Raw genomic sequence first — 16,903 nt, 5'->3', positions numbered from 1 at the left:
AAAACAAAACTACAGAAATTGCCTGGTGGATATTTTATTGGAGGCAAAACAGCTTAAATGTGATGGAAAAAAAATTCTAAATGAGGTTTTCTTCGTTCCGGACACATCTGGTTCTTAGAAAAACTGAAATCTCGTCAAAAGTTTGATGGATCGGAAACGTTGGGGATCAGTTCTGGACCGCATGTCGGCGGTTATTTCCAAAGTTGCAGGTCGTGACTGTCGTCAGACTCCGGGGTTCCTGTTGTACACCTCGTAGGCGAACTCCTCGGCGTGTGCGTAATCTTTACACACGCCGATGTAGTCGATCTCCAGCTGAAAGGGGCCGTCTGCTTTGTCTCCCAACGTGAACCCGACGCTCTTAATCTGGAGAGAAACGCAGGATAAATATGTGCTTGAAAACAAACAAACAAACAAAATTCTTCCATTTCATCAAGTTACCTTGTCCAACCAGAGGCAGTGCTGGTCGTCTTGTATCCTTCCTCTGTGAGCGAGGAAGAACTTGGAGAAGGGGATCTGTGGAGGAGGAAATCACACTGAACATCCTTTGTTTTCATAGAGCTGCTCGCTTTTCGTGCGACTGCAGCACTGACGCTGTGTAATTTGACACCAGCCTCCTTCTGAGGTGACATGTTTCAACATACAAGCTTTATTTAGCGCCAGTGTCACATTTTTAAAAAAAATTAAACCTACGGTGCTACGGGAAAGTGGAATTGATTGTTTTCTTTTTTTTTAAGTGAAGTATTTCTCGCAGATTGTAGAAAATGTCGCGTCGACGTTTTGAACGTATGAAGTAATATAATAAACGTGACGAGGGCAAAGTAGAAGCTTTTTAAAGGCTCAACGTGAGGCCGACCGCTCGGGGCCGCAGGAGGACCGGCGTGGCGGCTCTCACCTTCACGTCTTGCCAGTACGGCCCCCCTCTGGTGAACAGGAAGTAGCTGTACAGGTCGTCTTTCTGGTGGGAGAAGTAGGTTTCCGCTGCGATGTTGACCATCCAGGGACGGCCGTCGCCGCGCACGCGCAGGTGGAGCGTGTTGAAGTTAGTCCAGTCGTGGTGTTTCTTTCTGTCAAACGAGGCCTTGGAAGGAAGGGAGAGAAAAAAGTTTTTTTTTTAATTATCGCTGTTGTTTCAGATTCTATTAAATCAAATCAACTCTCCGAAACGTCAATCTAAAAATACAACTGACTTGGATTCTTGCATATAAAAGAGATTCTATTCAACCAACTTTAAAAAATAAATAAATCCCCAATCAGCCATAACATTATGACCACAATGCATTTTATGTTTAATTCCCCCGAACTCCACTCGACCTCTGAGAGTGTTGTACTTTCTGATATAAACCTGCAAATGTTCAGTTGGTAGTCGGGAACAGAAATTGGTAAAGAAATCTCAAAGTGGCCGGATGGTAACAGGAGCTCGTCTGTGGAACCGACTGACACACTCAATTCTTTTAATATCGGCTTTCAGAACACTATTATTTGCTGAGACTTTCAAGTAATAGATTTTAACTATTAATTAATCCCGCCTTTCTTTATCGCCTTGTTTTAATGTATTTCCTTTCATGGCTGAATGATGCTGTAGAAATATACTGGCCTGATGAGGCGAGAGTCATTTTACTTTGGCAAAACGATGACAAAGAGCATATATGTGCATAGGGAACAACATTTTTTTTTTTTTAATGGACCAAAAAATTCTAATTCTAATCCAATAAGGCTCCAGTTCAGTGCGTCAGAGAAGTTATCTGGTCATTAACCTGTCTGACATTGCAATTGTTATTTAAAGGATGGTAACGGCGATTGTCAATCGGACAAAAATCCAGAATGTCTCGGCTTTCAGAGCCGTTCCTGATCTGACCGGACACTGACCAGAGGTTGCTTTGAGCGCAGGGTGCAGTACCCGCTGTAGCGCGTCTCCCCGTCCCTCGGTGGGACGGAACTCAGAGTCCCGTACAGGAAGCAGGTGTCGTTCCTGCCGAGCTTGAGGCGAACCTCGCTGTGGCCTCCTATCTCGCGGTCGCACGACGCCGTCCACTCCTTCAGGCTCTCCGGGCCCCTGAACTGCCAGACGGCCCTGTTCTGCTCCAGCATGTGCTCCAGGATGGGCTTGCCCTCGGGGCCAACCCAGCGTTCTGTCAAATCCACCTTCAACAGTCCCAGGTGCTTCTTTATCCCCTCCAAGCCCTTCGAGAGGCTGAAGGAGATCTTCTGCCATGGGAAGCGGTCGTCTCTGGGCTGGCCGGGTCGCCTGTATTCGCCCTGGATCCGCGCTCTGCGGGGCACGCAGAGGAGGGGGAGCACCCGCTGGCGGTGGCTGGAGGCCAGCAGCCTCGCCTGGGGGAGACGGCTGAGCTGTGGCAGAGACATGTCAGGGCCGGGACACCGGGTTCACTGCAGGGAGAGGAGACACACACAGCCAGTGCTTTTACGCTCAAGTTACAGTGATTCATTGAGAATGTGTTTATGGACCAGCTCTATTAGCTATTTTCTTTCTAGTTGCATGTATAAACGTGGGCATTTTAGTGTCATCAGACACAATGGTAACTGTGAAACCACTGCTGGAGATGTCATGATAAACCACATAAAGCCACACGAACCTCGTCTTTAATTTACTCCTGATTAATATGCAAGTACGTACGTACACGAATTTGATTACATCCGAGTTTCCACATGCATGCTTACATCTATTTTCCCATACATGCATGATGATATAAAGTTCCATGTCCGTGTGTTTTACATAAATTACTGCCAGTATTTCTATTATATATATTTTGTATCTATTCGCGTTGTTGTTTTTGTATTGTTATGTGTTTAAAGTCACTGTTCAGGATATATTTCTATTGAAATGATAACAATAAGGCTTTCTAATAAAGTTCGACATATCGTGTATATGGTTTGCTAAAGCTGGATAAAGCTCGTAGTACCACTGGTTAATCTGTTCCCACTTACCCTGAGAAGGCTGCAGCAGTTATTTAATGTCGGATACATGAGACGACTGCGCGAACTCTCTATAAATGTAATAAAATCATAATATCCCCCCAACAAAGCCGTTGTTAAGAACAAATATCAATTAAAGCCACTCGTGTTCTGGCCCAAGGTTGTCCGTGTCCACACAGGAAACAGCAGCGCGAGCACCGGGGCTGCGTTCAAGAAACATTCACCCACAAACGTTGCACATTGAGCCTGCGCAACCTCATCTACGTTCACAACAGGGCTTCACTTGTTTGATCTTGAACGCAGCTTTGAGTGCAGCTTTGATTTCTCTCCTGAACGGAGCACTCAATCTTTGCATTAGTTCCTATACGACCTAATTCGTTAAGTTCCTTTTCATTTTTATGTCTGATTTCAAAAAATGTTAACACATTTACATTTTAGATTTTATAGAATTGGACGGAACTTCCAACGGTTGCGGTAACCATGGCAGCAAGGCGTCGGCGCATGCGCCGTAGCGCCTTTGTGCGTGTGACGACAGAGCCGAGCAGCTAGGTAGCGGCAGCGGCTAGCCTCCGACAGACGACACAGGGACAGCTAGCAGGGTTAGCCGAGGCAGCTAATCATGGTGAATGTAAAGAAACGGAAAGGTCGGGTCGTGATCGACTCCGACTCGGAAGACAGCGCCAGCGACGACAATTTAGACCAGGTGAGTGGGCGCTCTTCTCGCGGGCTTCGGGCCGAGTGAACTTGTCAAAGCGGCGCTGAGGTTGAAGCTAATGTGTGCTAAGCTGCTGGCTGCGCTGTATTTTGGCCTCGCTTCAACAAGCTTGCAGGAGGCCCGCCTTATTTACAACCCCGAAACCACACATTCCCGACACACGTTGGTCGCGAAGGTTGTTTTTTTTTTTTTCCCCGAGTGTCTCTGCGGGAGTGGACGCTCCGTGAATGCGGCTGAACTTTAGCGACCGTGCAGTTGTTGTTGTTGCAGCGGATTTTGCCGCGCCACGGGCCATTTTGCGTGGTTTCGGGAGAAGTGGAGCTCCTTGGCCGTGCACCGCGGGGCGAATCTGGGTTTTTTTTTGTGTGTGTGTGTTTTTTGGTGTTGCTGGTCAAATATGGAACGGGACGTGCTTGCATCTGCCAGATCGAAGCCGCGGATTGGGGAGACGCATTTAGCCGTGCTTTACAACCGTATCGCCGGAGTGACGTCACGAGCGCAGAGCAGAACTTCTATTTTGGTTTGTTGTCAAACAAGCGCAGGCTGCGAGGAGCAGCTCGCACCCGATCAGCTCCACTTCGCCCGTGAGAGGGGAAGGAAGGCGGCTGGAGAGGGACGCATGTCAACACAGGGACACACACACACACACACACACACACACACACACACACTTTGGAGCGATCAACTTGACCCACGTGCACAATGACAACATGCAAACCTCCACACCTCCCAATACAATATAGTGGAAATGCATTATTAATCCATTCACCCGTCCTCTGTGCTGCTTCATCCTGTGCAGGAGCGCGGGGACATTTAGTCAGTCTCAGCAGGAGGACATGTCTCCAGTCCTCCACGGGACAAACACAACACCGTCACCAATTAATATCTAATTCACATACATGTTTTCACACCAGTGGGAGGAAACTGTCATACTGGGGCGGCGATGGCTCCGGGTCGAGATTGACGGTTTGAGTTCCATCTCCACCTGTCCACATGTCAAAGTGACCTTCAGCAAGACTTGAACCCTCCACTGCTCCCTGAGTGCCTTGCATGGGAACTTCCTCCATTAGTGTGTGTGTGTGAACGTGATCAACAGTTTAAAGCACGCGGAACATGGAGAACATGCAAATCCCCCCCCGGCCGGCGTTTGAAATCTCAGTGACGTGACAGGTCTAACCACTGCTTTATTTACCCCGGAGGAAACTTTAATTTCTTCTTCTTCACAGCATTTCTCTGCACAGATGTTAAAAAAAAATGTAAAATTAAATTGGCAAAATTAATATACAAGACTAAGCCGTGACAATATAAGCATAGAATAATGAAGTGAGCAGAAATACAAACACTGTTGACGAGAGGAGTTATGGAGTCTTACTGCCACAGGAGGGAAGGTTTCCCTGTGGCTCCGTACTTCCAGGTTGCCGGTACGAGTCTTGTCACTCGAGGTGCTTCAGATTTACTGTCGGAATCAGAAGCATCCAGACCTGTTGAGGTCTTCAGGAAGAATTTCACTAAATGTTCCCACATTCTGAAGGAACACGGCGAAGCTGCTGTTGGTTCCTACGCTCCTCACCTGTGGAACCGACTGACACACTCCATTATTTTAATATCGGCTTTCAGGACACTATTATTTGCTGAGACTTTCAAATAATAGATTTTAATTATTAATTAATCCCGCCGTTCTTTATCGCCTTGTTTTAATGTATTTCCTTTCATGGCTTGTAAACACTGCCAACGTGTCTGAATGATGTTGGAGAAATATACTGGCCTGATGAGGCGAGAGTCGTTTTACTTTGGAAAAAGAGCATATATATGCATATTTTTGTCATCAGACATCGTAGGATGAGAACAAACATTTAAAAAAAATGTTTTAATGGACCAAAAAAAATGAATTTGACCTCAAACATGTCTGTTGTTCTTCTCATATCAAGTGACTGAGAATATTGTGTATTCATTTGAGTTATTTCTCACCTAATAAGGTTATCTAGTTATTAACCTGTCTGACATGCTGTGTCTGTTGCAATTGTTGTTTAAAGTCCTGCATAATTGTTTTAATACTATAGAGATACTTAAAGAATAGGACTTCTGTCTAAAGGTCTCTTGTGTGCTTCGATGTGTTTAAATAGAACGAGTCTCTGTTTTAAAAATTCAACATGTGGTTTGATCAATCCGGGTTTTTTTTTTCCTGCTTTCGAATGAACAAGTTCTGTTTAGAAGAGTCCCGTTTGTGTGTTTTAAATAAAACAAGATCACACAACGCTGTTTGTGCAGGATTTCTAGAACTAGTGAAAGCATTGATAATATGCAAGTTCTGCTTTACACCTCTTGTGGTGTTTTTCCTCTTTACTTTCACATCTCTTAGTGCACATGATGGATGTTGTTAACTCAATTATAAAGCGCTCACATTAGATTCTGAGCATTAACACTGTGCATGCAAAGCAGAGGTCTACTGACCAGTTTTATATCTTTGTAGTTTTTGCCTTTTCTAGTTCTTTATTCTCTTTTCACCCTTAACTGCATGTAAATTGATTTTCTCAACTGTTTTCATACCTTTAGATGTATGTATTTTATTAGTACTCACTTCTTTACGTGATGTGGAAACTAGATTATACTGAATTTTTACTAAAGTGCGGGGAGATTTCGACGCTGTAAATTGTCAAATTCTTCATCTTTTTAAAGTACTTCATTGCTTTGGGTTAAAGAAAAGGCGCAAAAATTGAAAAGAAAAAAAAACTCTAGATTGTTTAAAAGATTTCAACTGTTTTTTAAGATTCCCAGTGTTTGTTGAAAACTCTGTTTCTTCCTTAAAGAATCTGGTTGTCTGTAAAGAGCCAGGTGTTTTTTATAGAGTTGCTTCAAAATCTCCCCCTTAAATGAATATATGTTAAACACAGTTTTAAAGTTTTTACATCTTATGTAAAAATAGTTTTTTAACTCATGTAAAAATAACTTTTTTTTCCTTTTGACACGTCGCAAAGGTGTTTTTTTAATACTTTAACTCTCCTGGTGCAGGATTGATTTACTCAAGGTCGCTATTAACTCTGTGCTTTAACCCTTTGTAGCTGCTTGTGTTGCATGAGAGTGTTAAAATACTCGAATGTTGTGTAAATAAACAACTTAATGTTCCCTTTACAGTTGAAGAAATGTGACAAAAAGCATTATCTTGTCCGATTCTAGCTTAGGAAGCAGCTAATTTGTAACTGAATGACGGCAGCTAAGTACTATACATTGCCGAGAGGGTGATGAAACTTCAAATATTGAGCTTAACCGTATCATGTTGTATGTCGTTGTCATCAATGTGCTCAATTATCATCAATTGTTAAGTTGAAAGAAACACAAACGCCACCAAGTAGGTTCATTTGTTCGTTTTGTGCCAGTTTTAGAATCACGATAGTTTGGAAAAGCTGTTCATTCACTACGAAATACTCCCAGGTCACTCATAAGAGCCAAAAGTATATACATACTCATTAAAAAGTCCCAGTACAGAGGCTGTCACAGCCAGAAATATCTTATTTCCATGATCCCTTAAAGGTTTTCATCTCCTTTCACATTCTAAAGATCAAAGGTTAATAAAAGTGAGTGTTTGATCTTTTCTTGAGCCACAGTCACTGGTGACGTTTTCCTCATCGTGAGCGTTTGTCCTCCTCAGGAGTTGTTGTCTCTGGCCAAGAGGAAGAGGGTCGACTCCGGCGAGCAGGACGAGCCCGTCAGCAAGCCGGCGGCGTCCACCGACTCCGAGACGTCGGACAGCGACGACGAGGTACGTCCCCGTCTGGGCCGCCGGGCGTTTTAACCTTTTAGATCAGGGGTCGGCACTGCGGCTCCTGGAGCCTCTGTCCTACTGCAGTTCATCCCGGAGGGACGTAAGGAGGCAAGGCTACCCAGAGCGCAGTCCCGCTACAAAGAGTAGGGTAAAATGTAGGGTCGTGAAGGACGCAGCGACGTAACGTCATTACAACAATAATGGCATGAAGAAGGTAGAATTGCGGCTGCAGGTCATGACAGTGGCTCAACTGGGAGCTTCCTGTACCTTTCACAGTAAAAGCCAACAGTTCCAGGAGGTTCATTCCAGACTTGTTGAGAGTGACGGAACATTCTAGTGAATTCCACAACAACTACAGGACATTAAAGCCACACCATCACACTCATGGTTCTAACAATCCACATCTCACACATTTATCTTCCATTTTAATAATGTGTACCGATAAAGGAGCTGAGAGCTGCAATGCATTATGGGAGTTTCTGTTTGTCGTGTTTTAAATGTAATTATTGGGGGTTATGTTAGGTTTGTAGTGTTGGTAGTAATTGTGTTTTTGTTGTTTAGTTCATGTAGTTTAGAGTAGAATAGAGCTTCATTCCTCCCCAGGGGGAAACACAAACTTACAAGAGCTCAAGGTAAAAAAGGTGCAGAAATGATCAAATTAAAACATGTAAACATATGTAAATATCTAACAAGAGCACAAAAAATAGAATGAGTAAAAATAAAAAGAATAAAACAATCAGGTAAAAAAAAGAAAGAAATCCTCTAAAACTAGAGTAAGTAGTTTATTAGTTGTAAGTCGTCAACCAGCAGTGAAGGTTTTGTGTGTCGTGTCGTCCTGGCATGGTCTTCCTGTGGGACTGTCAAAATAAAATGTGTGCGGCTCTCTGGGTGTTGAGCTCAGTGGGAAACGGGACCAAATGGCTCTTTGAGCATTAAAGGGTCCCTGAAATAATTCTATTAAAATACACCAGTATTTAGCATTATTTTTCCCCCTTTCGAATGATATATGACACACCAATGACAATCACACCACTATCTTGCTCTTGAGCGCCGAACGTCTAAAAATGCCTTTAAATCTCCCGCCCTGTGAATCTGACCTAGTTTTCCCAACTTGCCGTAGTTTTGCGCTGTGACGTATGAGGGGTTATTTACTTCCGCCCACAACAGCTGATCGTAGTGGCTTGTTTACATGTGCTCTGCATTATCGCGTTATTTAGCAGTTTTTTAGAGTCATGCCTAAGCGTTGTGTTGCGGCTGGGTGTTCCCAAATGCCCAGTCCGTCTGTAAGTGTCCATAAATTCCCAAAAGATCAAACTTTGAGGAGATTATGGACAAAACAAGTGCAGCGCACTCGCTCCAACTGGACACCAACAGAGGCCTCCTATCTCTGCAGTCAACATTTCACGGATGACTGTTACGAAACAGCACCCGCAATCCGAGAGTCACTTGGTTTTGATGTGAAGAGGAAACGTATCCTGAAACCTGGTTCTGTCCCCACCATTTTTAAACGGCTTTTTAACGGATTTTTAAACCCAACCTTCAGTAAGTCTTTTTAAAACCTGCTAAAACTTAAGACAAATAGACCAATAAACTTTGCAAAACACCCACTCTGACACAAGGGTAAATACCCGGTCACACACAATATGTGCACACGGGTAAATACCCGGTCACACACAATATGTGCACACGGGTAAATACCCGGTCACGCACAATATGTGCACACGGGTAAATACCCGGTCACGCACAATATGTGCACACGGGTAAATACCCGGTCACGCACAATATGTACTCACGGGTAAATACCCGGTCACACACAATATGTACTCACGGCTCAAACATGTATGGTTGAACGCCTTGATTTTCTTCTAATTCTTCCTCCGATGATTCCTCTCCTTCATCTTCGCCCAAAACCAACGATACGTCACTTAAATCTTCGCTAACATCGCTCCTAGGTGCTTCTGTATCGCCAAACCCCTCCATTCTTCAATCAGCTGATGTTGTTTTGGCTGGGACATACAACCCCTCGTACGTCATATCCGGTCTAGCTCAGGCGGCTCACATTTATGGCCCGCAAATATACCGTCGTCTGCTGCATCATGTAAAGTCAATTAAAAGGGTCGGAATTCGGACTTTTATCTGGGAATGTTATATACCTTTCGAAAGCATATTTATTCTTCTTTCTAAAGATGAAATCTGAAAAACATTTCAGTTACCCTTTAAAGGTTGCCGACCCCTGGTTTACAGCGTAGCGACAGTAGACTGAGCCTGTCCCCCCCCCCCCCCCCCCTCCTTTGTCACAGTGGACCGTCGGCGGCACCAAAGGCAAGAAGAAGGTGAAGCCGGGGAAGGGGTCGGAGAAGAAGACCACCACGAAGAAGAAGGTCCACAAAGCCACGGCTTCAGGCAGCTCAGATGGCGACAGCTCAGCGGAGAGCTCCGCGCCAGAGGAGGGTAAACCAGCCTCCCGTTTTTACACAAAAGTTGCATTTTCAGTGGCGACGTTTCCTTATTGAATTCACTTTTTCTTAAATCTGTGCTCTCATTTAAAATGGGCACATTCAGAACTGTGTTTTATCTATTTATTTACTTTTAAACGCAATTAGTGCCTTGTTAGTTTCACACTTTACGAATTTACTCCGTGGGTTTTTTATTATAATTTTTTTTTTTTCTATATCTTGTTTTCCTGCCTCGTGTTTATTACCCCCGTCCACCAGCGCCTCCGGTGGCCGGAGGTTATATGACTCATTCATCCCCTTTTTCCCGACATCAACTCGTCAAATCTCGTATAGAAAATCTAGCCTAAACTAATTCATCCTGCAATGCGAGTATTTCTCTGAGCGCCGACTTTTAAAAAAAATGCTTGTTTTTGTCACAAATTCAAGCAAATGAAATCTGCTAATAAGACGTGTGGTGACCAAACATTTATAGTTTAATTATGGCGCTCAGTTTGCTCAAGCAGTGTTTTAATGTTTGTATCACGGAACTACTGCAAATGATTCTCGAAAAAAATATTAAATATGTAACTTAATTATTGTTGTTAATTACAGACGTGTGAAAAGTTACACATTTACTCATGAATTTGTTTACAAACACATTTATACTGTATAAACTCCTTGTAAATAAATGTTTTTCACTAAATAAATGTATATTTTATGGTTATACATATATAGAAAATAAATGATAGTAATCATAAAGTATATATAGACATAAAAATACACATCACACATATCTGAAATGCTGAAGCTTGAAAGAAAAGAAAAAAACACAACTGTTTATATTGATTCTGGACGCCAGGTTGGGAACTATTTCACTTAATGGAGCTGAATTCAGTCTTTAAAAACAACAAAAAAAGGGAGAGAGAGAGAGATGGCTTTAAATTTGCTTCTCGTTTCATTTGGCGTCATTAAAAGCAAAACTCCCCCAAAATCCACGAGTGTTTAAAAAAAAAAACCTCCTTTTCCCCCGCGACCCCCAGGCGAGGTGTCGGACTCGGAGAGCAACAGCTCGTCCTCCAGCTCCGACTCGGACTCGTCCGAGGACGACGTGTTCAGGGACGGCTACGACGACGACCTGATGGGCGACGCCGAGGACCGAGCTCGCCTGGAGCAGATGACGGAGAAGGAGCGAGAGCAGGAGCTCTTCAACAGAATCGAGAAGCGGGAGGTGCTAAAGAGACGGTGAGTCTGAAAAGAAACCGTGTCACTCCCCCCCTCCCCCGTCTTTCAGGACTGAGTTGAGTTCAGTGTGTAAATCTTTGTCTTTTTTTTGCACGCAAGGTTTGAAATTAAGAAGAAGTTGAAGACGGCAAAGAAGAAAGAAAAGGAGGAGAAGAAGAAGAAGCAGGAGGAGGAGCAGGAGAAACGGAAGCTATCTCAGGTTCAAGACACGCAAGTGGTACGTGTGGATTTTCCTACGTAGTTTATCGTAGGCCCAATCCCAATTAAATTCTGTACCCCTCCACCTACCCCTTAGCCCTCCGCCTTCCCCTCCAAAATGAGGGCAAAGGCAAAGGGGTAAAAGTTCCAGCCCTTAGATTTGGGACACTCCTCTCGCTCTGCTCGGCCCCGCCCCCTCTCGCTCCGTCTCACAGTAATGACATCATAACACGGCGCCGTTACATCAGCAGAGCTGAGCCACGGATGTTAGTTGATTCTCCAGCAGGAGCGTCGTGAATATTCAGGACCGTCGCAAATTCAACGTGTTGCAGCAGCTTGGCTGCTTCGTTTCCACATCAAGGTGAAGAAATAGACGGAGACGTGGATTACTTTACGTTTGTGCGCCGTATTTGGACTTCAGAAATATTTCCTCATCCACCATGTGAAAGCGGAGGAGCTTCCTTGTTTGCTCGGGGGTCCTTGTTTTCAAAACACCCATATTAGAAGACTTTGGAACTCTACAGTGTAATAATAAAATGTTTTAAACACGGTCTCTACCCAACAAAGACACACGGAAGCTTCATACTGTAGACGGCAGCGCTACTGCCGTTCTTACTAGTATAGAACACAACAGGTTTATAGAACTTTAGAAGAGTATAGATGTGAAATGCGAGTCTTTCGGCACCATGTCCTCCTACCCCTCTGTTTAAAGTGTGCATCTGGAAACGCTTCGTTTAGAGGGTGAATAGCCCTTCCCCTCACCCCGCCGCCTTTGCGCACTAGTAAAATGGGACACCCCTTAGACTTTCGTGAACGCGCATTTCAAAGGGGTAGGGGTGGAATTGGGACGCAGCCAAAGCCTCGTCTTCTCCGCCCTCTGACCGACTGCGACATGTCCCCCCCCCCCCCCCCCCCACAGGTCATGTCTCACAACAAGGAGCGGCGATCCAAGCGTGACGAAAAGCTAGACAAGAAGTCTCAGGCCATGGAGGAGCTGAAGGCCGAGCGCGAGAAGAAGAAGAACAAAACAGGTGGGTGTGCGGCGCAACTCGCGCAACCTCCCTGCCGTCGCCGCCACGCCGTAGAACTGACCCGACGCTCCGTCTCCACCCCCGCAGCCGAGCTGCTAGCCAAACGGCTGCCGCTGAAGGCCAGCGACGTGTACTCCGACGACGAGGAGGAGGAGGAGGAAGACGACGACAAGTCCTCGGTCAAGAGCGACCGGAGCTCGCGCTCGTCGTCCTACGACGATGACGAGTGAGTGCATTCGGCCGCCGCGTTGCACAAACGGTGCTATCCACACGGCGAGGGAAACCATCTTTTTTTTTTCCCCGGCCTTCTCAAAAAAAAACTCACAAAAAAACATGTAGTACACATGCCAGGCCTTTAGGGGCGCTGTGACTCACCATTCTTGCATATAATTCTAGTTCTATAGGTCTATGGCCGCACTCTTCCTGCTGTTAGCGTCACGTAGCTTCTTGTAATCCCTGATTAATTGTGCCTGCCTCTTTAAGAGGCGTCGCACAATTATTACAATCCCGGGAAGGCGCCGTTTTTAAAAAGATATAATTATTCTTCCTCTGCCGCACAACTTTGACGACACACTAGTTTCCATTTCGAGTACGTACACAAAAAGCATATCGCTACGTGCGGAATTATCGGGAATCCTGTGCATCCGTTCAGATTATGGATATCGCAAACGGTTTCCGAACAAAACGTAAAAAAAGGCGAAGAATTTCCCATCCGCTTTTCATGGGAGCCGAGACAAAACAGAAAAAAAAACACACTTTTTCCACGCCACATCACGGCGCCAAATTTTCAGCTAGAGACCAATTTACTCTTAGTAATTGGCCGCACTTGTCCTCTATTCACATATGTCCTCGGATTTTTCAAAACTTTCACCAATTTTAAACTGTGATCCTTCAAATGTCATCAAGTTTTCCCTCCTTTTTCCAGTTTTACATGGGTGTGTATTGGAGAGATTTCGGTTAGAGTGAGAGAAACTGCCGTCTTTAACTCGTCGCCACGGCCACATTTATTCGTCTTTATCAACATATTATACATCAAAATGTAGCTACAGGCCTTGTGCTTCTCACGGGGGGACACTTTTGTCTCAGGGAGACACGGTTCTCCCTCCAGGGGACTTAATTGACAGGGAGCGCAGGATTTGTTCTCGTTATCTGATGACATCACGGACCACGATTGGGTGATCATGGGTTTTTTTTGCCGGGGTTTTAGAATTTCCCCACTCTGGGACCCGTGTTCAACAAAACCTGTTTTCGCGCCTCTAAAAAAAAAGCCTCGTGCGGAACGACGGGCCAGAAAACGAGCCGTCCTCACGGCGTTGGACGGAAACCCCCCCCCCCCCCCCCCCCCCCCCCCCCGGGTTTCTTGTAACTCGTTAACGTGGCCTTCCCGCAGGAAAGAGGAAACCCCTCCGAAGTCTCAGCCCGTTTCGCTCCCGGACGAGCTCAACCGGATCCGCCTGTCCAGACACAAGCTGGAGCGGTGGTGCCACATGCCGTTCTTCGCCAAGACGGTGACCGGCTGCTTCGTGCGGATAGGCATCGGCAACAGCAGCAGCAAACCAGTTTACAGGGTGAGCTCATGAGATTAAGTTCCTCGGTGTTATGATTGATGAACATCTGACGTGGAAATCACATGTTAGTAATGTCAAAGTAAAGGTATCCCAAATAATAGCTGTGTTGCACAGATGCAAAGATTCTCTAAATAAGATGCTTTGTTTTTGTTGTATAACTCATTGATTGTTCCATATCTGACCTGTTGCATTGACGTGTGGGGAAATGCCTGTAAAACACTATTATACACTATTACACATTGTTATTATCTGTATTATTGTTATTATTATTATATAATACCTACTTCTAATGGCTCTGCCACTGCACCTTACTATTTATTTATCTTGCTTTTGTCGCGTGTTTATTTCTAAGTGCCCATGTTCCGTTCTGTGTTTTACTTTGTCTTATACCCAGATATTTTTTTTTTTACTTTATTTCTATTCTATCGTATTTTCTAATATTCCTATGCACCAGATTGCTGCAACAAAACAATTTCCCTTCGGGGATGAATAAAGTAATTATCTATCTATCTAGCTATCTAAAATGTACATTAATCCAATTTTTCTTCTACATAAAAGAGCGATTAGTGGAAGTGGTTACAGAGACCATACTGATCCTTTATTTAGACAACTAAAAACACTGAAATTTAAAGATTCAGTGGAGTATTGCAAAATTGCAAAACAGATTGGCCGAGAGAAAAAGTAGATATGAACTGAGGTTTTTTACAAAACCCAGGTTTCAATCGGCCGTAATGGAAAAATGCATCTCAGTGGAAGGAGTCGGTCTGTGGAACCGTCTGGATTGTAAAATTAAAACTTCTAAATCCATTGGTGTGTTTAAGAAACTTGCTAAATTGTCAATGTTACAGAAATACGACACTGCGGAGGAGCAGATCAACCTTATTTATTTATTTCGATAAATAAATGAACTGAACTGGAACTGTAAATGATTTTAGTGTTGATAAGGGGAGACATTGTAAGTTTTACTTCTTTCTGCTCCTTTTCATTAATATAAAATGCTGTTGTTGCATTGTTTTAAATGAATGAAATAAATAATAAATAATAAAAATAAAAAAAAAAGCTCAGCAGTTTGGTCGTCGCCACGAAAAATAAGCTTGTGTCACGTGATGCTTTTAATTTGCCTTTAACCGCCTCGTGGTTTGACGTCAACGTATTCCTCGTCAACAGGTTGCAGAGATCGTGGACGTCGTGGAAACGGCGAAGGTTTACCAGCTTGGATCGACACGGACAAACAAGGGATTACAACTAAGGTGCTGCACCGCCCCCTGGTGGCGGCTTCAGGCGAGTTCCGATTCGCGTCGGCACGAATCCCAACCTGAGCTTTTTCTTCCCCTCCAGGCACGGCGGCGACACGCGAGTCTTCAGGCTGGAGTTTGTTTCCAATCAGGAGTTCACAGAAAGTGAATTCATGAAGTGGAAAGAGGCGGTGAGCGGAATTTCAAAATAAGACGTTTGCTATCCTTGCTTTTGACGAAAGGGAACAAGGGGGTTGATGGTGTGTGTGTGTGTGTGTGTGTGTGTGTGTGTGTGTGTGTGTGTGTGTGTGTGTGTGTGTGTGTGTGTGTGTGTGTGTGTGTGTGTGTGTGTGTGTGTGTGTGTGTGTGTGTGTGTGTGTGTGTGTGTGTGTGTGTGTGTGTGTGTGTGTGTGTGTAGATGATAGTTGCTGGCATGCAGGTACCGACGCTCGACGAAATCACCAAGAAGGAGCAGTCGATCAAAGAGGCCGTCAACTATAAATTTAACGACAAAGACATCGAGGATGTAAGACTTTTGTTTGTTTGTTTGTTTGTTTGTTTGTTTTTAAAAAAAATCCCGCTTCTGAAACAAGAAACTCAACTTGGAAGGTTGCAGGTCGTCATTATATTTATCACAGCAGAGCGAGTTAAAAAGAGTAAATGATCACTGGAGGATCAGTGGTTTTGTCGTTTATTTTAACGTTCAACAAAAAGATGAAAGTTTAACAGACTGTTTCACATTCAGTAGTTTTAATTCTGTGAAATCGTTCTAGGCTCACAGAGTCAATTTTAACATATCGAGTAATGAAAATTGAAATATAAAGAACAAAGCTTAAAAAACTTCTGAAATATGTTGAATTGTCTTTATTGTAAATAAATTATGAAAGACAACTAACTTTCACGTTGTAATTTATAGATGCACCAAATAAATGAAAAACTGATGAATGCTATGCTCTATAGTCTGTGGGGCCGAACAATTAGTCCTGTACCACTTCTGTTTTATCTATAAACTCCCGGATAGACTTTTCTTTTTCCATTTGCTCTTTTGTTATTCATCATCTTTCCCTTGAGGTTCAGTTTGTTTTTGATTTTCTTATTCTGTGGGGGGGGTAAAATAAATTACAAGGGGCAAAAGTACACATATGCATGTACAGCATGTCTGAAAGTAAATTATATTATATTGTTTAATGCTCCCACAAAATAAAATAAAAAAATCTTTGCTGAAATTTGAAAATGGACTTGCAAAGAAAGACGTTATATCATGTCTGCAGGTTAAATCAGACTACAAACTACAAATCGCGCTTAATACCACAATAAAACTCCAATAACAAGAAACCTGTTTTGTTTTTCTTTCTGCAGATCGTCAAAGAAAAAGACCGATTCCGAAAAGCGCCTCCGAATTACGCCATGAAGAAAACGCAGCTGCTCAAAGACAAGGTAGAAGCTTTATTCCACTTCCTGTGCCGAGTCGTGTGTATGCGTGTGTGTGTGTGTGTGTGTCACCGTGCCGACAAAAACATCTCACTCCTTTTGGTGTTTATCTGAAGGCCATGGCGGAAGAAAGTGGAGACGGCGACCGAGTGAAAGTGATCAGGATGAGCTGAACGAGCTGGAGGAGCGGGCGGAAGCCCTCGACCGGCAGAGGACTAAAAACATCTCCGCCATCAGGTGCACAAACATTTACTTTCCCAAATAAAGACGGTGACGTTTTTTTATTTTTTTTTTTATTTTGTTTTGTTTTGTTTTGTTTTGTTTTATTTTATATTTTATTTTATTTTGTTTTGT

At 43.8% G+C, this 16,903-nt stretch overlaps 2 protein-coding genes across 2 annotated transcripts in view; one reads left to right on the top strand and one right to left on the bottom strand.

The window, feature by feature from the left end:
• Positions 1-30: 30 nt before the first annotated feature.
• ndufaf1 (NADH:ubiquinone oxidoreductase complex assembly factor 1) lies at positions 31-3,112 on the bottom strand. Its single transcript, XM_080512416.1, has 5 exons — positions 2,947-3,112; positions 1,867-2,388; positions 893-1,078; positions 439-513; positions 31-363 (listed from the first exon to the last, which is right to left on the bottom strand). The coding sequence occupies exons 2-5, from the start codon at positions 2,362-2,364 to the stop codon at positions 223-225; spliced, it is 900 nt and encodes a 299-aa protein (XP_080368542.1). The 5' UTR covers positions 2,365-2,388; positions 2,947-3,112; the 3' UTR covers positions 31-222.
• A 369-nt stretch (positions 3,113-3,481) lies between these two features.
• Positions 3,482-16,903, top strand: part of rtf1 (RTF1 homolog, Paf1/RNA polymerase II complex component) — a 19,184-nt gene continuing 5,762 nt past the window's right edge. Inside the window, exons 1-13 of the mRNA XM_080512958.1 lie at positions 3,482-3,637; positions 7,296-7,406; positions 9,710-9,860; positions 10,885-11,086; positions 11,186-11,303; positions 12,204-12,315; positions 12,403-12,541; positions 13,706-13,883; positions 15,051-15,133; positions 15,222-15,309; positions 15,537-15,644; positions 16,478-16,555; positions 16,666-16,704. Of these exons, the coding sequence (XP_080369084.1) occupies positions 3,554-3,637; positions 7,296-7,406; positions 9,710-9,860; positions 10,885-11,086; positions 11,186-11,303; positions 12,204-12,315; positions 12,403-12,541; positions 13,706-13,883; positions 15,051-15,133; positions 15,222-15,309; positions 15,537-15,644; positions 16,478-16,555; positions 16,666-16,704 (1,491 nt within the window). The 5' untranslated portion in view covers positions 3,482-3,553. The remainder of the gene's footprint in view (positions 3,638-7,295; positions 7,407-9,709; positions 9,861-10,884; positions 11,087-11,185; positions 11,304-12,203; positions 12,316-12,402; positions 12,542-13,705; positions 13,884-15,050; positions 15,134-15,221; positions 15,310-15,536; positions 15,645-16,477; positions 16,556-16,665; positions 16,705-16,903) is intronic.

The sequence above is a fragment of the Blennius ocellaris genome, assembly GCF_963422515.1.
Source record: "Blennius ocellaris genome assembly, chromosome: 17".
NCBI classification, from domain to species: domain Eukaryota; kingdom Metazoa; phylum Chordata; class Actinopteri; order Blenniiformes; family Blenniidae; genus Blennius; species Blennius ocellaris.
This window is presented reverse-complemented; position numbering and strand designations above follow the sequence as displayed.